The 27,768-nt window shown below is 42.6% G+C and overlaps 1 protein-coding gene across 6 annotated transcripts in view; it reads left to right on the top strand.

Moving 5' to 3' along the window:
- Cdon (cell adhesion associated, oncogene regulated) overlaps nt 1-27,768 on the top strand; it is an 88,449-nt gene that overhangs the window by 20,059 nt on the left and 40,622 nt on the right. For 4 of the 6 annotated variants that reach the window (XR_015001888.2, XM_085689750.2, XM_085689752.2 and 1 more), the window contains exons 2-8: nt 9,860-9,992; nt 10,383-10,655; nt 12,164-12,310; nt 13,121-13,264; nt 13,978-14,268; nt 16,159-16,428; nt 22,067-22,420. Coding sequence is in view for 5 of the 6 variants with exons in the window: in XM_085689750.2 (XP_085545876.2) it covers nt 9,920-9,992; nt 10,383-10,655; nt 12,164-12,310; nt 13,121-13,264; nt 13,978-14,268; nt 16,159-16,428; nt 22,067-22,420 (1,552 nt within the window). In the remaining variant the exon portion in view is untranslated. Of the gene's footprint in view, nt 1-4,846; nt 4,909-9,859; nt 9,993-10,382; nt 10,656-12,163; nt 12,311-13,120; nt 13,265-13,977; nt 14,269-16,158; nt 16,429-22,066; nt 22,421-27,768 lie in introns of those variants that run through there. The other 2 variants (XM_087905730.1, XM_085689755.2) reach the window with 2 other exon arrangements.

Here is a 27,768-nt window from a genome sequence, read left to right as displayed (position 1 = left end):
TGGATGATAATTTCAGAGTTAGATTTACACTCATATTGCTGTTACTGCTCTAGAAACTTAGGGTTTGTTTATTATTTACGGACTACAGTATGTTAAAACTTTTGATTTTCTTGATTGTGTTTGAAATAACCATTAATGAAAACATTGGATTGATATTAAAGTTGAGACTTTATGAGGTTAAACAGAGGTGTAATAATGAGAGTGAGTTTGTACCTCATCTCTACATCGATGCTGTAAACAGTAGAGAATTTTTAGAAAAGTTTCGCACCAAGAAGCATCATTGGAGTGTTTGCCTTCCATGCTGGCCCCTGTATCTGTGTGTGTCTTGTCTCTGTTTGCTTTGGTTACCCTGTTTATTGGCACCCAGTGTAATATTACAATGCAATAACCCTTGGTTGGTTTAGGTTGAGCCTAACAGTGCTGTTCTAGCAAATTATGCCTTGTTTCTTGTAGACCGGCTGCTCCTATGTCATTGACGACTTCTCAGGCTTTTCTGGTTAGATCAGGCTTCATGGCCTAAAGTGCGATGTGTGTAAAAACACCGTGAGCTTAATTGGCTGTTTTCCTAGTTTCTTGTTCACCAGCACGTTGTAGCCTGATCATTACTTTGTTTTTTAACTGCCTGTGGTGATGTAAGATTTTTCTGAAGTGCAGGTTTTCTTGGTAAGGACCATTGTGAGCTTTTATTTATGTTTAGGCGTATCAGTCATGTTGGGCCTGCTATGTGCTGACTAGGTGGTAGTCTGTGATTGACTTGTATGTCAACTTTTGAATGAGCCTGGAGAGCCCTATTGTCGGTGCACAGCTGCTCATCCGTGGTAGAATGGCAGGTTTGATGAAGCCGTGTCTGACCAGATTCTCATCACTAAATGCAGCAAAGAAATCTAGGGTTCTTCAGTTCTTTTGTATAGTAAGTTTAAAGGTGAATAGATAACCTGAAATTAAAATCAGTATATTCTAGATTGAAGAAAACTTATAACTCAACAGGTAGAGAGATATAAAAGTCACCAAGACCGAGCCATCATTCATGGGCACTGATCTGAGTTTATATGCAGCAAAGGTACTTTCCTTAGAATTCTGATGTTTCCCCCTCATTTGCCCTTCCATCAGTGCCTGACTGTATATATTAGTATATACTTCATGGACGTTAGTTTCTCCTTAAGCCTTTCCCCCAATTATTAAAATGAAATCTAAACCCAGTGAGGGTCGTGTTTCGTAACTGCCCAGGGAAACTGTTGGCTCAGTGCATCGTTTGGTCTCAGTGAAGCTCTGCACTTTTAAACAGCAATATTAATAATATTACCTAACCACTTCTTTTTCAACTCTTTCCATGTTCCTCCTTCTCATCCCCCACCAAGGGAAGCTAGCCAAGTGTCTGATGGCATCATTACAACACCAGTCTGTTCTAGTTCAGCTAGTTTTTAGCAAACTTAAAAAAAAAAAAAAACCTTCTCTTTGAGCATTTGTTTTGTGGTTACCATAATTCTGTTATTTTTTCCCACGAAGCCACTGCCAACAATAAACCCAAATCCACGGAGTGGTGCATTTGTGGCAAGTGTTGACTCTGTAGGATTGCTCAGTAATTCCTTGAGATTTGGTGTATTTTATCTTCATAGTAATCTTTCCCAAGATTTTTTTTTTTTGTGTGTGTGTGTTTCACGATTTGCATGCAGCTATGCTCTTAAATGTTCATAACCCTCCTGCACAATTCCTGGTGGGTGCTAGAATTATCTGGTCTCCACGATTTTTTGGTTTCCTTTGCTCAAGAGCAGGAAGAAGTCATCTGTTAGGAGGAGTGGAAAGGAACTCTTGATGTGTCTTTTTTAAAAAGCACACCAATATTGTGAATAGAGCCTAACCCTGCACTCAGAGCTTCTTTTGGAGTCTAATTAGGACCACATTGATGCCTGTTGCAGCTGGCAGCCCCTGGCTGTTGCCTTTTTTTGTGTGTGACCCTTGATCCCCGTGACCTTTTCTGGGGTTAGTCCTAGGCCCTCTCTATTGTGTCAGGTCCTGGAGTGGCTCATGTGGAGTTGATTATTTCTTTGCTCACTTGGCCTTTTTGGTGCCACAACTCCCACGTCATTTCCATTTTCTTCCTGCACTCTTGCTGGTCGTCAGTGAAAGGAAGCACTTTTGCAGGCAGCAGGGTCATTTGTGTGTTTGGCTGGTTCTACTGAAACATGGGGAGGTGGGGGGAAAGGTTGAAACATCTGTGGGCGCCAGCCTTTCAGAAGAAGGTTGACCTGAATGATGGCCAGGTTATTAGTAAGTGTGCACGGATGACATTGTCTGTGTTTTACACTGGGAGAGCTTCCCTTAGGGAGAGGAGCAGGACTCGGGAGTTCAGTAGCTTGCAACTCTCCTGCGAGACCAACGGATTCCTTCTCTCACCTCCAGGCTACGCAGCAGGTCAGAGGATAAATACGTCATTGTCAGATGCACATGGCTGTTTTAAGGGATGCTTTAGTTTGTCAGTGCGTCCCCCCAAGCCAGAATGGCAGACCGTTAGATAATATATCTGTTGTGGCTCATAAGGGTGGTACGTTCTTTGCTTCTTCTTGCCTCACCCTCTTTCAGTCCCTCCTGTGAAATTACTGAAAGATGAATGCCAGCTGTTCTCTCATTTTGGGAGTCCTCATGCACACAGCAAGGAGACTCATCCATCAAAGCCTTTAGTAATTATGAAGGAGTGACAGTTTGGGGGTGGGGGATGTATTTGATTACCTAGTTCATAGCACCTTTTAAAAGTACATTAGAGACTGGGGGGTGGGGGGATTGAGATTGATTAGTCGTTTCAGGACTGATTTTTCCATCAAGCCTGTTCAGTCTCATCCCTGGATAATCGGTTCCGCCTCCCTTTTTAGGTTCTCCCTGCAGCAGCTTTGTTGGGAGCCTTAGTTTTGAATGGGGAGTTCCTGCTTCTACAAATGAGGTGTCTTTTCAGGATTCAGCCTGAGGTACCCTCCTCTATGGGGCCAGCAGTTCTGTTAGCTGTTGGCCTCCACAAATCCCGTTCTGCGGGGCCATCCGCCCTCTCATTCCCCCCACTTCCGGTCCGATTCAGCATCTGTACAGGTACCTGGTTCCCTGCGCACCTTCCAGACAGTACGCACAAAGGCCTGCTGTTTCTCATGGATTTCCTGTCTGAGAAAGTGCAGACGACCTGCATGGTCACTTGTCTTAGTCAGAAATATAGACAGTCGCTTCTGTTCCTTCTTGACTATCAGAGCGGCCAGGAAACAGGAAGTGGATAGACAAATGGGTTCCGGTGATGTCTGAGCGGTGCGTTCTTTCCCAGACCTGAGCTCTGTGGACTGCATCCTCTCAGTTCTGCCGTTTGCATCACTTAAAAATGTCAGATCTTGGGGATTTCGAATCTTTGAAATTTCTAACAGTTTCTCTAGTGCGAGTTCCTTTTTTTCACAGCAGCCTCCTTTTACTCGACTTCAGTCTTTCTCCACATTCCAGTGCCAATGGCTTTGCAGAGTTGCAGGTCTGAGTTTGCCCTCTCCTGTAGAAAATAGTCCTCTCAGGATAAAAGCCAAATACCTTAATGTGATATATATATTATTGCACTCCAGCCCATATACTTCCTTACTCTATGTGTAGATTCTACAGATTCTACACACCCTATCTGTCCTTTCTAGAATCTATCCCTTACGTTCCTTCTCTCTCCCTTACCATTTTCTCCCTTGCAGTCTCTAATTTATTAATTTGATTTCATGTATGTATCTTTTCTTTCTGTGAAGTCTCCTTACATATATGTAGCCTAGGCTGGCTCCGAACTTGCAGTAATTCTCCTGCCTCCTCTGAGAAATCTCAGCCCCCAGGTCTAGGTGAAATAAGTCCTTCCTGTGACTTGTACATATTGATTTCGTTGCTCACCCATCTCTTCCACACTTAACTGCTTTACTCTCTGAAAACTCAGTCACTAAGTGAAAGTGATCTTTATTGATTGTGGTGGAAATATTAGGTTAGGCTCCAGTCAATACAAGCCAGCTTTTGTACATAAGAAAAAATATCTGTTGAGCAACGAAAACAGATTTCTAGAGGCGATAGACAATAGAAACTAAGAAGAGGTTCTTTGAAAGTTTTTTTTTCTTTCTTTTTTTGTAATGACTCTTAGTTGTCTTGTTTTCAAAGTGCACTTAAAGTTCTGGCAAGGAAATAAAAAAGACTCTACAGCAAAATAAAGATGAAATATGAACGTTTCCTCGTCCTTGGAAATGGGGCCATGTCTTTATACAGATTAGGGGAACATTCTTATTGCCTTCCTACTTGCCATCTATCCACAAAGTCTCTGTTTTGGGAACCATCTAATCAACATGTAATTCAATTTTTTAGTATGGTGCTTCTGACTAAATGAATCACAACTGGTGATTGTATCTTTAGAACCAAGACACAACTTTCTGAAGGTTTTTCTTTAGCCTCTGAAAAGTTGTACTGCATAGAAAGAAGTCATCCACCAAGTGTTAAAGCTGTTGAACCGCCGCTCTGACAGAAAGTGGCTCTCTGGACAGCGCTGTTACGGAAGTCAGCGTTGTAATTGCTTCTGCACAGTCATCTCTCATCTGACCATCACAAGCCCACAGGGAAGACACCGTATTGTCCTCAGTAGCCTAGTACCTGGCAACAGTAAGCATGCATCCAGGATCTGCTGAGTGAAAAGTATATTCCTGTGCTTTGAACTTTCAAATACCTTTTGCTTGCTGTGTGCACAAGCGTTTTTTCTGGGGTTGTGTCCATGTTCGTTTTTCCTAGTTGAGCTGTGATTTGCTTCAGTTCAGGACTTACTCCTTCCTCATCTTTGTGCTTCTCAGAGTGTCTCACCCAAAGACGTCCTGTGTGTTGACCACAGTTCAAAGGATGCTGCTGCAAGAGAAGGAAGGATTCACAGGAAATGATGTTAGTATTGTGAATGAAGAAAGACTTGACAGGAGACTCAAAGTTGTATATGATTAATATTCTGGTAGTTTAAATGTGCTCTTTTTGTTTGTTTTTGTTTTTTAAATGTCTTCTGTTTGACTTCCATGATTGTAACTGTACTAGATTAATGTCACACCACATAACAAAGTTTTTTTTTCTTTAAGCATATCCTAGGTTTTAGTTACTGCAGAAGAATATTTTTTTCTCAACAGTTGCTAAATGGCACATTTTGAAATTGATTGAAAATAGGAATCAGTTCTCTTTTTTAAAGATTACATGTCATAAAGAAGAGGATCCCTTTCAAATGCAAACTAGCTTAAAACTTTTCCTATTTTGAAGAACTATATTGATCCCAAAGCCAAGTTTTTGTTCACAATTAGAGAACAAGAGGAAGGGAGGGTTGGGGAGGGGTGTAATTCAGAAAGAGAGCCTTGATCAGCCTTGGGGGAGATGGGGGCTGCTGGGGAAGGTTGTAATTCAGAAAGAGAGCCTTGATCAGCCTTAGGAAAGCAAAATAGATGCTTCAAAAACAAAGAAATCAAACCTAAAAACTCAGGAAGGGCTTTCCCCAAAGGACTGTTCTGGCAGCATGTTGAAGAGGGGTTATAAAAGCAGTAAGTTCACAACCCGAACAATGAGTTAAGCAAATGTTAGGGAAGTGTTTCCTTTCCGAGCTAAGATGAGGCATACCTCTAGCCTCCCGCTGCCAGCAGAACCTCTGCTGAGCCCAGCATGGCACAGAAAATATGGCACACACGAATTACCTGTGCAGGGATGGGAAAGGCTTCAATCTTGGTTACTTAGGAAATAGCAGCTCTTCTTTGAACCTCGAGATTCAAGGAGCAGAACTTTGCCAGATGGCATTACGGCTTTCTTCAGTATGGAGGAAAGAGTCAGCCTGATGTGTAGACAGATGGGCCTGTTTCTTGTAGCTGCTTTCCTTTCTTTCTGGCACTCTGCTGTCTGTGGAAACATCCGCACCACCAGAGCCTTTCCTGGGAGCACAGTGACCGGGAAGCACCTCTTCAGGATTGCAGTGGAAGGACGTGATTACACTGGAAAGAACTCTCTGAACATAGGAAAGTGGTAGAAGGGCTTTCTCATGGTCCATCAGTTCCTTCTGAGACCAGTGAGTTAGAGAAGCCTTGGCAGGTGTGCGTGTATCTCTGTGTGTATGTGTGTGTATGTGTGTGTGTGTCTGCTGCCTAATTAATTGAGCCTAGTTTAGTTTACTACCTCCCTAAGTTAGGAAAATAGTTGTGTGTGTACTTCTATTGTATATACATATATGGTGGATGGACTAAAAAAAGCACTATGGGAGGGAGACTACACACACACACATATATATATATACACACACACACACATATATATACATATATACATACATGTATATGTACAAATTTGTCTCTATGTAGATACGTATATCTGTAAAATTTAATTTTTATCTTATGTTTATTGGTGTTTTGCCTGCATGTATGAATGTGTCAGAAACCCTGGGACAGTTATAGACAGGTGTGAGCTGCCATGTGGGAGCTGAGCCTGGGTCCTCTGGAAGAGCAACAGTGCTCTTAACCCCTGAGCCATCTCTCCAGCCTAAGAATATATTCTTGAACAGAAGTTTGACATTTTAAATGCCAACAGATAGTCTTTGCATATAAATTTATTTTTAGAGGAATACATGTTATAAATTAAAACCACACAGTAACTACAGTGACTCCTTATCCTCCTTTTTGATGGATTTAGGGTAAAAATCAGATTTTATACCATGATCTTTTTGTCATTGGAAGGTCAAAGGTAAACAGTGTGACTAATGTGGATGGAATGTCATGTACTTTAGTGAGTGGAGCAGTTATATTTTATATTCACATTTGGTTTACATAGTACATGGATCTGTACCTTAAACTGAGGGAGGAGTCACTTTCCTGTGCTGATGGTGGTTTTGGAAATGGTGCTGTACTCTCTGGCTTCTTAGAAAACGCCTTGATGTATGTAAAAATCCTTAAAATGTTTCTATCCTTGATGTAGGAATTCTGCTTCCAAGAATATAACCTCAGGACACATAATTAAAAGAGTATCTAAGCATTTTATGGATGATACTCATTCATACATATGAGATGTATATGCACATGTACTCATGGGATATATGCGTGTATATACACATGTACATTTTATATTAAAAATAACTATCCAAAAAGGGTAATTTAGTTAGATTATACATGTGTGTGCACACGCACACACACACACACGATGTGTAGTGATGAGGTTGTGGGAATCCATTGCTGCAGAGCACAAGTCACCGGACCATAGATGACATCACCACCATAGTCCTCTACCACTGAGCTGTGCATACACAGAAGTCAAGCCCACCGTTGTTTAGTAAGTGCCTCTTATGGACATAAGTTCTTTCTAAAATCCAAAATCAGTTGAGATCTTGCCTGTAATCCCAGCACCAAGGAGGTAGATACAGGAGGATCACTGCAAGTTTGAAGCTAGCCTGGGTTACATAGAGCTAGCCCTGAGTACACAGTGAGAGCCTGTCTAAAGTGTAAAAGAGCAGCCCGTGGGCTCTATCAGGAAGACTTGTGTGTGGTCGTATTTAGGTCGAAATGATGAGCTGTGAAACTTCAAAGAGCAGCTGTAAATTAGGTAATGAGTGAGGGTTAAAGTTCATTGTAAAATCCACGTTGCTGCCTTTTAATAAATAAATAGTCAGAGAAAGATTTGACAAAAGGAAGAAGCCATCCTCCGTGTCCACATTTTCTCAGAAAGTGTCTCCTGTTACCAAGTCTTATGAATGTTTACTTTGCTTTCATACCGCTGCTGTGTCTGTCCTTAGCCTTAAACTAGGAGAATTCAAATAAAACCGAAAGTTTCCACACAACTGACCTCTTCTGCCAATGAGTGTGCTAGTACCTCTGCTTCTACCTCTTAAAGGGCTCACCAAGAAAAAAATGGGAAGGTTGTCTGTGACCTGCTGTCAGTGATCTAGACAAGCTTAGGGTTTGTAAGCTTCCAGATTCTGGAGAAGAAACAGAGAGGAGCGCATGGAGACACCGACTCCAGAGGACTCAGCGCTTTGTTTTATATTCCTAATGGGTTGTTAATGTAGCTGGTTGTTCTGTCTTGTTGTGCTCCATAGTCGTAGACTCTGTTTACAACCCCGGCCAAGCAGAGACGCAGGGCAGGATCTGCAGTGGTTACTGATAACCTTGCCCAGCATAATACCTAGCATGGTGTGTGAGGGGGAGGGGCTTATAGATTAGGTACACGAGTGACTAAATGAAGGAACAAATGGTGTAGCTAGAAATTCAGAAATCAGTTTTTATTAACTATGATTGCACATATGGGAATTTCATTATATTAAAGTAGTACTTTCGTTTTAAGGGACATTATAGAGTGTTTCTAGAAAGTAAAATTTTATATTATTGAATATGTTTGCTTTTAAGGAGGATACAGAATGTTACATGGAAAAGTGAGAGCAAAGTAGGAACTTAGCCATATCTGGAGGATGCATGGACATTTTTAAACTTATTTATCTTGCTCATTATCCACTCCTCCCATTAGAATGTAAAGTTTAAATTTATGTCTGTATTATTTATTTTTATTTTTGTAATGGAAACCACCCTATGACTAGCCCTTTGGATGATATCTGCTACATAATAAATAATCAAAAATATTTGTTGCATAAATAAATGATAATACATACATATACACATGCATACATACATACATACATATATATTGTCTCCAAAAGAACTCATTTCTTCCTCCACCTATCACATGCATGATGATTTGTCTCTATGTCCTAGTCTCAGGACAATGTCTTCATGTCCTGAGATTTATGGATTTCTGAAACGTTTTCTAAGTGTCCTGTACTGTCTCCAGCTGAAAGGAAAGGAAAGAGAAGGGAAAGAAAGGGAAAAGTAAGGGGAAAGAAAAGCAACACAAGCCAGAGACGACCCTTCCTTTGGGTGGCGTCTGTCAGAACTGTTCATTGGTCTGCCGCCATTTTCTTCCTGTTTTTCTGCTGCATGGCAAAACTTGGGAAGTCTTTCTCCTCTTTCCCCATTGTTGCCTGCTCCCTTATGGTTCCTGTTAAGTTAGCCTTTCTCTGCCGACCCACTCTTGTCAGCATTCTGAGCTGTCTGCATTGCACCGTTCGGAGGGCAGCTGGACTTGCTCTGCTTCTCACCTGGTTTAAGACAGCGATGACTGGAAAGAGCTTTCTCCTGGACTCCATCCCCTTCTTTGCTTTGCACTCCCGCTGCTCCAAGGTCCTTGGTGGAAATGTCTTGTGCTCTAAGCGTATGTTTCATAGAGAAGTCTGAGCTTGTGCCTGACTTTCTTACATCTGAAATCTACATTCTCAGCTCTAACTTCTCCCTCTGACTCCAGACTCATTTAAGCAGCTCTGGACCTCCTGGGAGCAGCTGGATTTCTAGTAGACTCTCCCCTTCTGCACTTTGTATCCCCTCTGGATTTTTCTTCTTTAGTAGACGGGTATTCTTTCCTCTTTTACACACAAACCCAAGCGTTATCCTGGACACAACCTGCAGAGCATTCATACTTTATCTCTGTGCCTGTGCTTTCTTTGGCTGTGCTTCAGATTGTCCTGAATCTGCTTGTCATTGTCACAGTTCACAACTCATCCAGCCCTCATCTGTCTCCCAAGGGTTCAGTGTCTCCTGATGGTGCTTCATCTTCCGTCTTGATCCACTCCAGTGTGTTATCCATCAGTTCTGAGTCATCCCTAGTAAAAAGTATCCCAGTCCCTTGGAAGAAAGAACAGAGCTTCTAACCCTAGTTTAGTGTCTAGATCTGTGTTGGGGTTGAGAAGACATGGATCATGAAGAGTCTAAGATAAAGGGTTCAGTTTAAAGACGTTAGTGGTTCTTGTGGTTAGATTGTCTTCCTTCATGTTTTCCAGTGAGCTGAGGCCTGGGCTTTCTCTGGAAGTCATCCCTGCATACTTCTGTAATTGGGCGCTATGCATCCAGACCTCGGACCCTTATGGACACTACTGTATGTTCTTGTGATTCTGTGTTCTTCTGTGAGTTCAGGTAAGAGGAGAATGATGGGGTTTTGGGTGAAGTCTTTCTTCATCTCAATCGTTTGGCTTTATACTTATGTGATGGTGAATATATATGTATAGTAATGTGTAATCATTGTGTAGATTTATTATGTATTAAAAGCACTGTTCGGGCCTGGCATAGCGGCACACCTTTAATCCCAGCACTTGGAAGGCAGAGGTAGGAGGATCTCTGTGAGTTTGAGATTAAGATGGGCTTATGATTTTTTTAATGAGCATTAAGAACTACCTACTACATATAGAGATAAGAGACTGCCTTAGTTATAGACTCAGATGAAATGTATTTAATATACTTTCTTGTTCTGCTTTCTCCCCCTTTCTCCTTCTTTCTTCTTTTGCACATGGGAATGTTCCCTTGCAGACTTGGCACCTTATTTTATTTCTGAACCACTCTCTGCGGTCCAGAAGCTTGGTAGACCCGTGGTCCTACATTGTTCTGCTAAACCAGTTACTGCCCGCATCTCATGGTTGCATAATGGGAAACAATTGGACAGAAACACGGAACAGATTAAGATTCATCGGGGGACTTTGACAATTCTGTCTCTTAACCCTTCCCTTTCTGGTTGCTATCGGTGCATTGCCAACAACAGCATTGGTGCTATTGTGAGTGGTCCTGCCACAGTGTCCACTGCAGGTGAGTTTAGAGTGAATCTTGTTATCTGTTGTTTGTCTTGAAATCTATGGGTTTTCTATTTGTTCTTGCAATTTCCGTAGTGGGAAAACCTTGGGCACCGATGCAATACATGTAGGGGCCCGAGAGTTCTTATCCTAACCTTCTATTGATTTCGAATAGCTGGGGAAAGATGCTGGAACCTCTGTAGCCCAGCCTTGTTACTTAATCTCTAGTAATAGTGTGGAAGTGATTTTTGTTTTAAAAATTAGCACAGGGCAGTTTTCTATTGTGAATTATGGGCAATATCCTTGTGAATCTATTTTAAAGTCCTTACTATCAGTACAGACCAAAAAAAAAAAAAATCGACTTTTGACACTCATTTATTTCATGTTAGTCCTTTATCTTTCTTTCAAATCTAATTGTTTTATTTCCCTTGATTACCAGGGGATTTTAATTTATGTAATTGAAGCCAGGCTAAAGAAGCTGGGTGGGGGAGGGGAGAAACTGACTGTAGAGAAAGGAATGTGAGGAATTGAACTTATGGAAAATCTGGAATGCGTGGTTTTCCCTAGTAAGTTTGAGCCATCTGCCTTTCAAATGTCGATGGCTTCCAGTAATGGAAAACGGCTTTGTGAGGGCACCCCTATTTACAGAACAAATCTGGATTCCCCTGGAGTAGAGAGTTTGTCATAACTGAGAAGAGTAAATGTTTTTGTAGAGCTGTGACCCATGCGCAGTTCCAAGACACACACTGGAGGGCTGATTTCCTGGAGGCCGGCAGCTGGTGTCCTCGGGCGGTGGGGATAATAAAGGCCCCGCTCAGTCCACAGGGAGCATCCAGGCTCAGTGGGCTGCTGTGTTTTATAATGTCCTGGGTTCATTCCCGGAAGCCGCTTTATTGCAGGGAAAGTGAGTTTTGATGAAGACCCCTCTGGACAGGGAAGAATTCATCTTGACAGAGTAGGAGTAATTGTGTTCTGTAGTTCTCTTTGGTGTCTTGGGTCAGTTTGTTTTCCTTACAGTTTCCTGAAGGAAAAAAACCTGTGTACCCTGACTTAGTTGCCACCCTTCAACCACTCACCTCTGCTACAGTGCCTTTCTCAGACGAGAAACTCTCATTGCTGGGTGTGGTGGTGCACACCTGTAATCGTAGCAACTGGGAAACTGAGGCAGGAGGATCACAAGTTCAAGGCTAGCTTGAGCTGCATAATGTTGTATAATGAGACCTGTCAAAAAGTAAACTCTTTTGCTTGAAAGCGTGGTGGTGCATGCTTTTAGTCCCAGATCTTGGGAGGCAGAGGTATGCAGATATCTGCGTTTGAGGCCAGTCTGATCTACAAAAGCAGTTCTGGGACAGAGCTACACAGAAACCCTGTCTCGAAAAACAAAACAAAACATCAACAACAAAATGTCCTATTCCTGCTATTTTTGGGACTGGTATCAGCTGCCAAAAAAGGCCATTTTCTGTTTCTAAGTTTTAAGTTTCCTTTAAATTACCTTACATTCCTTTGCTTCCTTGTTTATTTCAGCTCTTGGTGACTTCGATCCATCAACAATGCATGTTATTACCGCAGAGGAGAAAAACACGGGTTTCATTGGCTGTCGGGTACCAGAGAGCAACCCCAAAGCCGAGGTGCGCTATAAGATCCGGGGAAAGTGGCTGAAGTATTCCACAGGTGAGTCCTCAGAGGGCAGGGCATGTGGTTCCATTCGACAACTGACCCCAAAGGCTCGCTCCTCAACCATGTAGGGCCATATTTAAATACTACTTCTTAGAGGAGATGGCCCACATGGATGTGTGTAAACAAGATGCTCTGACACTTTCTTCCCCTTTCTTTGGCAGAACTTATCACACCTGGTGTAGGCTGTGTATGTTTTGTTGGTTAGGCACCCCTTTATCTGCCACCTCATACTTCCTATTGGAATGTCAAATGCATTAATGCAGGGATTTTGCTTTCCTCATTGCCATGGCATTGTGCCAGGCCATGCCTGGCACAGAGTAGCTACTCCGTGTGCATTTATTGAGAAGCCAGTGACTGAACACTGCGGTGGCCATAGGTTAAGATGCGTCCAGAAGGATCTGTGTTTGCTACGTCTTTGTCCAAATGAAGGTCTTGTGTTTCAAACTCTGACTGTCTGCTGAAGGTTTTGCTGTATGAGCGCGGTTGGGCATGACTTTCCTTTCTTGGGTAATAATGCTTCTTTGGCTGCACATTCGCTGCCAGTCTTCTGTGTGAATCTCAGCAGTCTCTGCTAGTTCCAGGTGTCAGTAGGGGTCTGCAGAGCCTGGAGCTCTGTAGGTGAGGATGACCTTGGCCTTCTGGTCCTCCTTCCTCTCTCTCTCTCATGCTGGAATTACAGACATGTGCCACTATGCCTGATTTTATGTGATGGATGCTGGGGTTGAGCCCAGCTTTGTGCCAGGCAAGGATTCTACAAACTGAGCTGCGTCTGTAGCCCCTGACTACTCCCTCTACCTTCCCCAGGGAACTACATAATCCTCCCCTCGGGAAATCTTCAGATTTTGAATGTCTCCTCGAAGGATAAGGGATCATACAAATGTGCTGCTTATAATCCTGTCACCAACGAATTGAAAGTTGAACCCATTGGCCGGAAGCTCCTTGTGAGTCGTAAGTATCTGAGAGAATGATGGTGGCCGGGAAGGAAGAGTCCTCACAAGTGTGACTCAGGAAGCCTTGGTAAAGGAGAGCTTAGCATGTTTTTCAACACTGGTTTTATTTTAACATTATTATTATTATTATTATTATTATTATTATTATTATTATTATATGGGTATTTTCCTGCATGTGTGCCTGTGCACCATATGCCCACCTTGTCTTCAAGAGGCCAGAAGAGAGCATCATATCCTCTAGAAATAAAATTATAGATGGTTGTAAACCTTAATGTGAGTGCTAGGAATAAAACCTGAGACCTCTGGAAAAGCAGCCAGTGCCCTTAACCACAGATGTATCAGTATGTTGTAGGGTAGGACTGAACTTGCTTTTCTTTTCTTTTTAAAGATCTGTTTATTTTATGCATATGAGAGTTTTGCCTGCATATTTATGTATATGCACCACATGTGTGCCTGATGCCCAAGGAGTATATCAGATTCCCTGGCAGTAGATTTATGGATGGTTGTGAGCTACCATGTGGGTGCTGAGAACTGAACCTGGTTCCTCTGTAAAAGTAGCAAGTACTCTTAGCTACTGAGCCATCTCTCTAGCCCCCATGGACTTGTTTGAAATGGAAGCAACTTCCCGGGATGTTCACAGATCAGCTAAGAGAGAAGGTGGACTTCTAATAGTCATTTCTAATACCGTTTTGTGTTCCCTTCCTTTTCCAGGCCCTTCCACAGCAGATGGTTTTCACATTCTTCACCCTGCTCTTTCTCAGGCATTATCTGTCCTTCCTCACAGCCCTGTTACCTTGGAGTGTGTGGTGAGTGGGGTCCCGGCCTCACAGGTGTATTGGCTGAAGGATGGGCAGGATGCTGTGTCAGGAAGCAACTGGAGGAGGCTTTACTCTCATCTTGCCACGGCTAGCATTGACCCAGCAGACTCTGGAAACTATTCCTGTGTAGTGGGCAACAAGTCCGGAGATGTAAAACATGTCACTTACATGGTCAATGTTCTGGGTAAGGTCTTGCTTATTCAATACAGAGATTTCATTTCAAGTCACATCATCTTCCTGGTCTAATTGATGTTTGAAGGATATTTGTGAGCTAAAAATGAGACACAGAATATTAAGAAATATCTACACTGGTAGCTGGAACTTGGGGAGAGCTTGGTGTGTGTGCACGTGTGTGTTCATGCATGGGCGTGTCACATGTGTGCATGTGGTCCTTCAGCGGCAACTAAGATGGAACTGACTAGAGGTATCACTTCACAAAAAAATCCAGTTGTTTACTTTTTACCTTTTTGTTAATTTGGCTGATAAAATCGTCCCCCATTTCTGTAGATAGTCTTTATTTCAGAACCATTTCTGTCAGCAGCTGACATCATTATCCTGTAGCATTGGAAAATGTTTCCTTCATCAAAACAGAGTTTTGTGAAAACTAGAAAGAAATGAATAGGAAACAGTCTCGTTAAATATGACTTTTGTAAATTTTTTTTTTTCTACATTTGCTTTATACTCATAGCCTGATGTAGGTTAGTGACACTGGGATTCATGTAAACATGGCAAGTGAGCTTTAAAAATTGGTGCTGGGGCTGGATGTACAGGTCAGTGTTAGAGTAGCCTAGCACATGCATGACTTTGGCTTTGATTGCCAGTGCCAGAAAAACTGACCAACCAACCAGACAAACAAACAAACAAATCCCCCCAAAACTCTAAACCCAGTGGTAATCAGAACTGGATTAATACGATCACAGCTTATTTGGGGCAGATACTGAAAGTGTTGGGGAATGACGTACTTTCAAGACTAAGAAGTGACTTTAAGTGAGGAGTTCCAGCCCGCACCTTTAATCTCAGCACTGGAGCCAGTGACAGGTGATCTTTGTGAAGCTGGCCTAGTCTCCATGGCCAGCACATAGAGGCAACACTGTCTCAGAACAAAGATCCGCGGAAACTAAAGTATTTTGCTTCTTATGCACATGGCCTCAAAGTAGAATTGACTGCAGACAGAATTATGTATTTGTATAGTGAGGCGGGGTAGGTTTAGTCCACTTAGTACTTCCTCTTCATGGGGATTTGCACTTCCATATGCACCTCTACCCTCTTCTGAATGAACTTGAACCTCCATATGCACCTCTACCCTCTTCTGAATGACTTGAAAGCCTTGACTTGGGGACCTTGGGCAATGCCATGGCCATGCAGCTAACAGGATGCCACTCACGTCCTGGATAATGTGGCCTACAAATTGGTTGTGTTTGGTGAGGTCCTTGATACACCATCTATGGCTTGGCTTGCTGATGTTCTTCGTCCATTTTGGCCCCTGTTAAGACCCACAGCCAGAGGCTAACCCAGGGCCACGGCTGCTATACTTTAGTGACTGCAGCAGCCCCATCGTCAGAACTTAAAACAAAAGCATTGATACATTTAAAAGATTCTCATTTTGAATAAAGCTTTGTTGTCTCCTGTTTGGTGTACGATCTAGAGAAACTCTTATGTAATGTTAAGTGTTAAGAGAAGAGCAGGGTAGAAGTGTGTGTGTATGTGCCCATGTGCGCGTGCACGTACAAGCGAGGTATACAATGGGTGGGCCAATATCAAAAAGATTCTTAGTAGCACTGTGCTTACTCTGCTGGTGACGGTTAAAGTGGATTTCTCAGTGTTTCTTGATGAGCACACAGATGGAAGAGCGCATGTCAGTAATGAACACTTGAGGAATTTCACCACTCAGTGCTCCAGACAGGTGCTCCATGCATGTCAGTAATGAACACTTGAGGAATTTCACCACTCAGTGCTCCAGACAGGTGCTCCATGCATGTCAGTAATGAACACTTGAGGAATTTCACTACTCAGTGCTCCAGACAGGTGCTCCATGACTTGTGTGATAGTTAAACACGTCTGCCTTTATTTACAGAGCATGCTTCAATTTCTAAAGGACTACAAGATCAGAAAGTGTCTCTGGGGGCCACTGTGCATTTTACCTGTGATGTTCACGGGAACCCAGCCCCCACCCGCACCTGGTTTCATAATGCACAGCCTGTTCGCCCCTCCTCACGGCACCTAGCTGAAGGAAATGGACTGAAGATCACCGGGGTTACCATGGAAGACGCTGGGCTGTATCAGTGTGTAGCAGACAATGGGATTGGATTCATGCAGTCTACTGGAAGACTTCAAATTGAACAAGGTATGCTTTTAAGTTGTGTAATCACAAGCAATTTTACTTCATAGGTGGGCTTCTTCAGTAATTAGAAATGAGGTTATGTTATTGAAAGGAAATAATTCTATTACCATATAAGAACCATATTTTCCATGATTTTTGTAGTGGTAGACTGGCATTTCCATGATAAAGCTGTCTTATTTAATCAAGTTCATTTAAAAAATTGTTTTGTGATAGAGAGATGGCTCATTGGTTAACAGCTGCCCTTCCAAAGGGGCCCAGGCTCAGCACCCAGCACTCATCACCTGGCACTCAGGTTTCAGTTCTCAGCACCCAGCACTCAGCACTCAGCACTCAGCACTCAGCACTCAGCACTCAGGTTTCAGCACCCAGCACTCAGTTCTCAAAACCCAGCACTCAGTACCCAGCACCCCATGAGCTATCATAACCATTTGTAACTCCAGCCTCAGAGAATCCACTACCCTCTTCTGGGCTATGTGGGTGCCAGGCACACAAGTGATACAGCAACAAACATGCAGGCAAAATACCCAAAAACATAAAAAAACAAATTTAAAAGTTGTTTCTGCCAGGTGGTGGTGCGTACCTTTATTTCCAGAGATAGGGAGGAAGAGGCAGGTGAGTTCAAGGCCAGCCTGTTCTACAGAGTGAGTTCCAGGACAGCCAGGGCTACACAGAAGCCCTGTCTTGAAAAAGTCCCCCGCCCCCAAAAAAAGTTGTTTCTAAGATGGAAATTTAGCTCAAATGAAATAGAATGTGTGATTTCCTGGGTTCCTGTAGGCTCTAAATAATAAACTGTTGCAAAACATTCATTTTCAATAGTTTCTACATAGTTTATAAAGATTTATGTTAAAATCTACAGTCTCTCTTGCTCTCCCCAAGCCTACCAGCATCTAATGGTCAGTAAGTCTTTTCTTTAGAACCAACTGGTTTTATTAGTTTCTTGAATAGCCTTCTATGTACATCTGCAAACAGTTATATACCACAGGTGTGTGCATGTGTATATATGTTTTTATTGTCTTTTAAAAACATAAATAGCAGCAGAATTCTTTCCTTTAAAAGTTTTACTTCACCTATAGTTTGAATTTCTTTTCACATGGTACATCAAAGCATATTTTTATTCTTTAAGAAAATTGGCTGCTTAGTATTCCATTTTATAGTTGCAGTAATTTGACTAGCATCTTCTTGATAGCTGTTTGAGGTGTAATGAGTGTCTTAATTATTCTGCATATGTGTGAATATCTCTAAAAGAAATTCCTAGAAGTGAGCAGAATAAAGCTATATATGTATTGGAAATTTTAATAGATATTATCAAATTTCTCTTCATAATTATCATGGGTTCATACTCATGATACAAAGGCCATGGAGGGCAGCTGCTTACTCCCATGGCTTGCTCAGTCCACCCTCTTATAGAACCCAGGACCACCAGCCCATTGGTGTCACCACCCACAATGAGCTGGGCCCTCCTCACCAATCACTAGTTAAGAAAATGCCTTACAGTCGGATCTTTAGGAGGCATTTTCTCAATTGAGGTTCCCTCCTTTTAGATAACTCTAGCTTGTGTCAAATTAACGTAAGACTAGCCAGCATAATCAATCATGTCCTATGGGAAGACGGCCAACATGGAATTTAGGGCTATTATAGTCTTGTGTGCTTACCAAAGAAAACGAGTGAGGTTGAAAATTATTAAGTAAATCAAAGGAACATTAGAGTAGGTTCAAAGAAAGCAGAGGGCGAGAGAAACAAAGCCAAGGGCAGAAAGCATCAAAGAAAGGTGAAGCACAAGATCAATAAGCATAGAAATTGGTTCTTTGTAAAGTCTAATAAAGTGGACCAATAGCTGGCAAAACTAAGTAAAGAAATAGGTATAAATGGACAGTATGGGGGAGAGTTGTAACTCTCTCTATAGAGATTAAAAGTAATAAAGTAATTGTTAGGGCCGTAGATTACAAATATAAGCAGAGCTGTGGTGTTAGCTTCCTACCACTGTGACGGAATACTTGAGATGATTGGTTTAAAGAGAAGAAGGCTTTATGGTAGCTCATCGCTGCAGACTTGGTCCCTTGGGCCTGTTGCTTTGGGCTTTGACAGGCAGCACAGTGAGTGGGTCATGGCCGAAGGAAGTGCTGGAACAGACCTGCTTACCTCCTGGCTGGGAAGCAGAGGTACAGACCGTGTGTGTGTGTGTGTGTGTGTGTGTGTGTGTGTGTGTGTGTGTGGTCCCAGTCTTCCCTCAAAGGACACACCCTCAGCATCCTAACTTCTTTTCAACTAGGTCCCGTCTTGTTCAGATTTCATTGTCACTCAGTAACATGGCAGGCTGGTGACTAAACTTTCAACTCATGGGCTTTTTCGGGAACTCCATGGGTAGAAGCTAAGGGAAACTAGAACTTCACAAGACTCTGACTTAAAGTAAATAAAAAACCTGAGCAGTTCTCCAGCTCTGACAGAAATTGAATTAGGAGTTAAATTCTTCCCACAAAGAAAACACCAAGCCAGATGGTTTTGTAGATTCTACCAATTTGCAAGTAATAGACCTTTCCAGATATTACACAACTCTCCCAGAGCAAGGGGGCAATGGAAAACCTCCAGTCAGTATAGTCTTGATCCAAAATCACAGCAGGATGGGATAAGAAAGTGAGCTAAATCAGGTCTTATGTGTGAACGTAGCTATAAGAATCATAAATAAAATACCAACAAACCAGGAACGTATAAATTATATATATGTATGCATATATCTTGCTGAAGCAATTGTTTCAGAAGTCTACCATAAAATGTATTGTTCACGTTGTTTACTGGATAAAGGAGAAAAACCATGATTATTTCATAAAGAGTAGGAAAAATTAGATGAAATTGACAGTCAGAAAAATGGGAGTAGAACTTGATTAAAGGTATCTAACAAGAACTCAGATGAAACATCTCTTACCATGAAGGTATAAAAGGTACCCTTTTAAAAGCTCACTCTAGGTATCCATGTATGAGAGAGTTCAGCCAATACAGAAAGAAACAAAAGAAATTGAAAGGAGGATAGGCTCCAAAGAGAAACCCTGTCTTGCTAGGCAGTACTCGGGAGGCAGAGGCAGGCGGAACTCTGTGAGTTCGAGGCCAGCCTAGTCTACAGAGCGAGTTCCAGGACAGACTCCAAAGCTACAGAGAAACCCAGTCTTAAAAAACCAAAAACCAAACCAAGACAAAGAAATTAAAAGGAAATAATCCAAATAGTTATTAATTTATAACCAACATTGCCATTGCATAATATCCACAGTGCTTGCTAGCTTTTATTTATTATACATTTTCTGATTAAAATATTAACATTTAGTAAGAAACTAGATGTAGACCTAAATAAGCACAAATCATTTACCTTCCAGTATACTAGCAACAAACAGAAAATATTATTTAAGAATCACTTTTTATATTAGTAACAGAGTTTCATAGAAAGACATTCTAGGTCATGGGTAGCAAAACTTGGAGTTATACAGTTATTTTGTCGATTCAGACTTTTCTGTAGATTTAGGCTGCTTCACATGAAATCTTATCAGAATAGTTTGAAGACTTTAGCTGCCTTCATGGCATCTGCCGACAACACCAGTACTTGGAAGGTAGAGGCAGGTGGATCAGGAGTTCAGGGTCATCCTTGACTGCATAAGGAATTTGAGTCCACCCTGGATTACATGAGAGCATATGTGTGTGCGTGCGTGCGTGTGTGTGTATACCCTTGAGAAAATGATTATAAAACATATAAAAATAATCAGAGGCCCAAGAGTAGCTAACGTACTCTAAAAGCGTGAGGCACTTGCTCTAAGCATAAAAAGCCAGTACAGTTTTCAAAAGTTAGATTGCTACAGGAACAAATATAGACTCTTGGACATGGCAGAGACTGATGAAAATATATTTACTTGGAAGGACCTGACTGAACTGGTATTGTACACCCCATGGGGGATATTTGCTTCAAGTTTTGACTTGCGGTAATTATCAAAATGAAAACAGAAAGCAAAAATTGAATCTCTAACTCACACGGAACATAAAGATAAATTCACAAGGGAAAGTTTTTGAGGACTCTGTTGGAGGGTATTTGTATGATCTATGAGTCAAACGTTTTAGCAAGTCATGTAAAGCATTTATGAATGGCACATAAACCTGCCAGGAGATGTTCAGCTTCACCAGTCCTCAGGGACACGCGTGTCAGGGCTGGTCAGAGCGTTTGTACTCATTCGCTTGGCAAAAATTCAAGGAATCTGTGAAGATTGAGTGTCTTTAGTTTTGTCAGACATGGTAAATAGGTCTGGAGAAAAAGAAGCATGCTGGGAGAAAATGTCTTCTGTGATGACCAATATTTTATTGTGGCCTCACTTCAAAATCTCTCCAGAAAAATCCAGAACTAGAAGGGAAGACTTGGTGCCATTTTGGTTTAGAAACAAAAATGCTGTTCATGTCCATGATACATAGTATGCCAGTTTTCACTTAAAATAGGTTTGCTCTGATTGGATTTCACCAGCACCATCCATTTTCTTGAAGGAGTATTATGTAGTTTATCCTTCTTTACTTTTTGCACGTTACGGTCTGAGGTTCTGGTTTCACCTCTTCTGTCTCTTTACCGCAGTCAAGTAGGCATCATGTACCTATTGGAATCTTAGTGGATTTATTTATATACATTCCTTTCAGGAGGATCAGGGAATCTGTGTGGGGAATTGGAGGCATCTACAATTATGAAAGATTGTACTTTTTAAAAATTATACACTACAAGCCTGGTGTGATGGCGCATGCCTTTAATCCCAGCATTCAGAAGGTAGAGACAGTTGGATCCCTAAGTTTGAGGCCAGCAAGTTCCAGGACAGCCAGGGGTATACAGAGAAACCTGCCTCAAAACTGCTCTCCCAGAAAATTACACACAACATCATGCATGACCTGGTATTGGAAGCCTGACGGGTGGTGAGGGAATGGAGAAAGGGTAGACCGACACACATACAGAAAAGCTGGCATTGGATGGGCTGTGTGTGCTCTGATAGAGGACCCCTAAAGTGCAATAACCCAGAAACTCAGTGCTTTTGTTTATATAGAACAGCAGGAGGGATTGGCTAGTCTCAGTAGGAGGCTCTGTAGGGGAGCAATCTCAGGTTGCAGTCATCTAGGACCACAAAGCTGCAGTTCTTTGTTTTTTGAACACACTCAACATTTGCACAGGGACCAGAGCAAGGCTTTGCCAGTTCCCTGAGCCTGACCCTCACCTGGGAAGACTTTGCCAGTTGCTGTGGGTTTGAGGCATTGAGGGTCTTGTCAATAATACACGTTCACTCAGGATTCCATCCTTTCCTTACACGTTTACTTGGGGCTTCCTCTGTACACCTCAGTTATGTTGATTTGTGTGTGTGTGTGTATGTGGAGTTGGATCCCTGGAACCTACATGGTTGGAAGAGATCTCATGTGGGTTCCAGGGATCCAACTCAGGTGGTCAGGCGTGGTGGTGAGTACCTCTACTGGCTCTGAAACATTGTATTTTTTGCTGTCAATTTTCCGAGGTGAAAGTTGAGAAGGGAGCCAATCGGAGGGGTTATCTTTGCAGTATCGTTTTAGCAATGGATGAAATTACTTTAAAGGGCAGGTGTTATCATGTTCCTCGTTTTGATTCTGTGAATTGTGTCTCTAATAGACAGTGGACTGAAGCCTGTCATAGTCACGGCACCGGCAAATGTAGAGGTGACGGATGGAGACTTTGTGACCTTGTCTTGCAATGCCACTGGAGTGCCTGTCCCAGTCATTCACTGGTATGGCCGCCACGGATTGATAACCAGCCATCCATCTCAGGTCCTTAGGTCCAAATCTCGAAAGTCCCACCTGCTCCGACATAGGGACCCGGACCTGGAGCCTGTCTACTTCATCATGTCCCGAGCTGGCTCAAGCTCTCTGTCTATTCAGGCAGTTACTCAGGAACTTGCTGGGAAATACACCTGCGAAGCCACAAATGAACACGGCGCCACACGGTCCGAAGCATTCCTCACAGTCGGTGAGTCGCTTTCAGCAGTCTTCTCAGGACGACACTGCCCTTTATAGTAGGGAAAAGATGATTTGACATGTTATTTTAATGGCTGTGTATTTTCCCTGTGGCAGTGAAATATAGGGCCGTGTTTGGGGGTGTTTTGCTGTATAGGAACCAGGTTGGGCCTGGGTCTCCGTTTCTTGCTTAAGTCTTACTTGGGAATGAGCTCAAAATACAGTCTGTCTTTGTGACTAATGGCTTTGGGTTGTGAAGGGATGAGGAGGTTATTTCGTGTAGTTTGCAGAGGCGACCTGAGAAGCAGGATTTAAGGTATGAAGGGTTGGCTTGTATGTAAACGTGTGGTCCCATCAAATGCCCGTATGTGGCTCTGTAAGTTATTTTCCTAATGGGATGATTAATAGTATTTCTGTGCTCTCGGTTTGTCATGATGATGGTGACTTAGTGGTTTCACATGACTTTTGAAGTTCTCAGACTCTGATCTTACACCCAGTGGGCACATAGAGCAATGCTCCCCAGGGTTCAGTCAGCAGATGGCTGAGTTGGTTTGGTAAGCCGTCAAGTCAGCTGAGTAGGTTGTTGCTGTGTTCGCCGAGACTCTGTAGGATATTAGTACTGCTTGTTATAGGGACACAGGTTCCTGTCCTAGGCCCACACTCCTTTTAGGGTTTTATGGGACCTTTTTCTGCCTGGATCCTCTGATGTCTTTTCTGATCATAAAGTGGGGTCCAGTTCAGTGTTTATCCTGGAGTTTGTGTTCTTCTCTGCAGATAGCGGCCGTGGGGCTCCAGAATTCCCCGCTTTAATTAGTTCCCAGTCCAGGCTTTCATGGGTGTTCTTGCCTCTCCTGTCCTTCATAGATGTCCTTAAGGCAGAGGAGGAACTTTAGGGTGGTCCTGGCAGAAAAGCGCTGGTGCTAGAGTTTGGGTGTTAGCATTGCTGTTTCTCATGTACGCGGGGTCTCTAGCTCTGGGTAAACCGGAGGCTAGAAGAGAAGTGTGGGAAAGCTAGGGCCCCGCACTCTCACGTGTGTGCTCCGTGGCTGTTAGAGGTGGACTGGTAGCTGAACTCTGCTTGCTTCCCGATCTGTGTCACTGACGTCCTGTTCGTAGGGTTCACATGCAAGTCTAAGAGGCCAGGAAAGCTGTTAGCATGAGCGCTACCACTAGATAACATTCGATTACGGTTATTGCTATCTAATTACTCATAAATTATAGTTATTCATTGTGATATTTGTTGCAGGAAAAGGCAGTTATTTTAGTAATCTTAAGTAGAGGCAGTTGAATATTACATACATTCAGTCATATGAGTATGTATGTGCACATATGTGTATATATTTGTATATGCATATCCTACTGGGCAAAATAGAGTAGCATGGCTTAGAATTATTAGCTGCTAATTGGTCTATAGGAGCTGCCTGGGTAGAATGTGGCAGGCATGATTATTTTATGCAAATGTTCAGCAGCACAAGGAGGTGTAGATGTTATGATTATAGCTACTGGAACCAGATATTTTGTTTCTCTCACTTTAAATATGTGAAGTCTGAAACACTTAAATTTCATAGCCTAACTTGCTTAGATTAGATCTTTAACAGTCTCCTTAGTTCCAGATCCTGTCCCGGTAAATGCCATTTTAGTGAGTAGTAACCCCGTCCGTTACATCTTACCCACCTGGGCTTTCCACGCCCCAGAGAATTATTATGACCCAGCTGAGTTTGCTAAAGCTCAAATACTACATACATTGCATACATGTTAATGCACTTCTTTTCATAGAAACCTGAGCCCCATGCAGTTCTAGCATTAACTGTTGGTTACTTTGTTTAGTGTGCAGAGGGAAAGCAGGGTCTGGAAGCAAGGTGACACCTCCCTCTCTTCTCTGTCCAGAGACCTTGAGCTTCTGAGGTCTTGGACACACACTATTACAGAGTGAGTTGTATCTGTAACTGTAAATGGGGGCTGGCCTGGGTGTCCTGCGTGTGGTGTGGATGTGAGTGATCACCATGGGAATGCCTTGGTCAGCTGTGGTTGTGTTCCATGTTTCATTAGTCTGTGTAGACTCTTTGAATTCACTGACAGGCCTATAATTTCCTAATTCAAAAGCAATCTACCTTTAAGCTGAAGAGGGGGTTCATGCTAGCCCAGACTATGGAGTGAGAACCTGTCTCAAAGGACCAAACCAAAGCAAATCTGTCCAAAAAAGGGCATAAAGTTGGGAGCCTGGGGTGGGGTGCTCAAGAGAATTGGAGGGAGGTAGTGATGGGCAGATATGATCAAAATGCAAAGTATCAATGTGTAAAATTTACAAAGAATAAACATTATTTTTTTAATACAGAAATAGAATTCTGCCCACTTTACAGAGTTGTTTGAAGATAAACTGAGATAATAATAACCATGAGCCCTTTCAGGTATCTAGACAGTCCTTAACTTACAATGATTTTATCTACAGTTTTTCAAGAAACAGTGGTACACTTTCAGTAGAAAAAAACATTTGCCGGGCAGTGGTGGCGCACGCCTTTTATCGCAGCACTTGGGAGGCAGAGGTAGACGGATCTCTGAGTTTGAGGCCAGCCTAGTCTACAAGAGCTAGTTCCAAGATAGGCTCCAAAACTACAGAGAAACCCTGTCCTGAAAAACAAAAAACAAAAAACAACAAAAAAAAATTGGATTTAGACCTTTTCCTGGGCTGGCAGGACGCGTGTGGTACTCTGACCCTGGGCAGTACAGTGAACTGTTCTTCCCAGGCAGCCATTCCAGGCTAGGGAGACACGAATACTGTAGTGTGCTGTTGCTAAGTGATGGTGTCCGATGGGTGGGAATATAAATGTACCTTTTCAACTTAATATTTTTAATATACGAGTTTATTGGGATAAAATGAAAAGCGTCTGTATGGCTGATCTTTAAACAATACCTAATATAACCTTTTAACTTCTCAAAGTATATTCTTTGCAATAGTAGATGCTAGTTAGTTCCCCCACCCCCATTTTAAAAGTCGCAGCAGGCTGCATTGCGCTTGGAGTAACAGAAACCGGATTGTGATGCTCTTGCAGTGGACAGGCTGCAGAAGAGCGTGTCTCTTACGCTTCTGCATAAACTGAGGTATGTGGTATGGAAACGCTTTTGTGGCCAGATACCACTTCCCAGCGGTCAGCTCCTGGAGGATCCTAGCGAAACAAGAGACCTTCCCCACCACCCAAGCCACAGCTAATCCCCTCCCATCAGAGCCCGCTTCTCTGCACGAGCAGGCACCACATCCACCCTGAATGTCCACTCCGCTCTGACTCACTGAGTAAACATGCTCCTTCCAGGAGCAATATTTTCAAGTTGTCTCAGTGAACGGAGTTAGTTTTCTTCTGCAGCCTTTCACACTAGCTTGTTATTTTCTCTGGTGGAGATGATTCTAGGACATCCTTTCTCTCTTATACTAGCAGGGACCTGGCCTTGCACTGTTAGTCTGTGTCTTTTCAGTTCTTTGTTTGTGCGTGGTTCTAAAATCACACCCACCTTTGGTGAGAAATCTGACTTCATCGTAGGGGTAACTATTTCCTCTGCTCACCTCCTCTCAAAGGAGTGAATATTGGCGTCTTTTGTTGTCAGTGTTAACAGCACTGGAGAGAAGCCAAGCTGTCAGTCCTTGGGTTTATTACACTGACGCCGTTCTTCTTGCTGATCTCACTCACACTCTCCCTGTTCTTCTCATGGGACCCTACTACATCCTTCCACAGCCCTTCTCTAGAGTTCCAGAACTCCAGCTCTTCCCCTCTAAAGCAGGGGGAAGTACTCCTCTCTACCTGAGAATTAAATGAGATGGTTCATATTAAATACCTTGTACAATTCTTGGCCCAAAAATGGTCTCAGTCGTTTTGAATATATACCCCTTTGTGTGTATAAAAATGTATTATTTTTGCCTTCTTCTATATGTTCTAAATTCTGTTGGTTATGGAAGCTAAGCTTTAGACTGTCAATTTTTAAATGATATTTGTATTAATTCTTTGAGACTTTCATAGCACTTTTTATTCACCCTCCCTTCTCCAACTATTCCCATGATGACCCTCCACCTTCCCATCACTTCCTGCCCAACTTTGAGATTTCTTTTTCCCCTTATTGAGTCTAGTTTGTGTTGCCCAGCTAGGTTTGGGAGTGGGGCCCACCCTTCTACGTGATTAACATAAAACAAACAAACAAACAAACAAACAAACAAACAAACCTGAGTCTTCCTCTCCCAGCAGCTATCCTGGCACTAGCTCCTTGACTGTGGTGGGGTTTTGTGCCCACCTTACTTCCTCAGTGCTGGGATTTTATCTGGTCACATTTCATCTTCAGCCAAGAAGGGGTGTATGGGAATGCTGGTACCCAGCTGGCATTCTATGGGTTCAACTCATAGAATGGTGCTACCCATTTTGGGAATGGGTCTTCCTACTTCAATCAGTTCATCCTGGAGACTCCCCCACGAGCATGCCCAGAGGTTTACTTCTGTGAAGGTTCTAGATCTCATTAAGATTAAACCTCCTAAGTGGGATACCTGTTAACGCATACTGACTGCTCAGATTTGTGACACAGCCCCTTTGCTATTCCTTCCCACTCTGTTCTATTCTGTTAGTTAGCTAGATGCAGTTGGGGTGTTCTTTCTTTTGCCTTGCTTGGCGTCAGTGATTTGTAACTTGACTATAAGAGGACACAGCCAAAGTAGGTTCACTCTCCTGTGGACTTTTGTGGAAGTGGACCCTCATCTCCATCTCTGTTGTCTGTGAAATCTCTGCACGAGACCAGCTGACACATGTCTGTGGGCTAGCCAAACCCTAAGAACAAAAGTAAAAACAGAAGAACTAGGGCTTCCCAAAGGTGAAACTGAGACTCAGGGCTGGAGGGCACTGCTTATGTGGGAATTCTGCGAAGTAACTTTGGGAACTAGCTTTCCAGATGGTGAGAGAACAATGCTGACCATGAAAAACCAAACAAAAATCCCACCCACATTTATTTATCATATATGTGGAGATGGGTGTGCATGCCATGGTGTACATGTAGGGGTCAGAGGGCAACTTGTAAGAGTTGTTTCTCCTATGTGGGTTCTAGAGATGGGACCCAGGTTTTCAGGCCTGTGCCTTTGACGACTGAGCCATTTCACTCTCCCGATGTTCTTTTCAATCACTTTGTCCCCAGTAGAATAATGCATCATTCATTGTGTTGGACCCACCAGGTTCTTTTAAACTGAGTTACTAAATTGTTACTGAAAAAAACTGAATATCAATACAAAGCTAAGTAACAGTGAAAGTGTTTTCACTAGTCAACTATTGTGCCCTGCTACTGGTTCCCCAAACAATCCCTCTGCATTCCCATGAGTAGACAGATTGATAAGAGAAG

Source organism: Myodes glareolus, chromosome 4 (genome assembly GCF_982192425.1).
Source record: "Myodes glareolus chromosome 4, mMyoGla1.1, whole genome shotgun sequence".
NCBI lineage: Eukaryota > Metazoa > Chordata > Mammalia > Rodentia > Cricetidae > Myodes > Myodes glareolus.
This window is presented reverse-complemented; position numbering and strand designations above follow the sequence as displayed.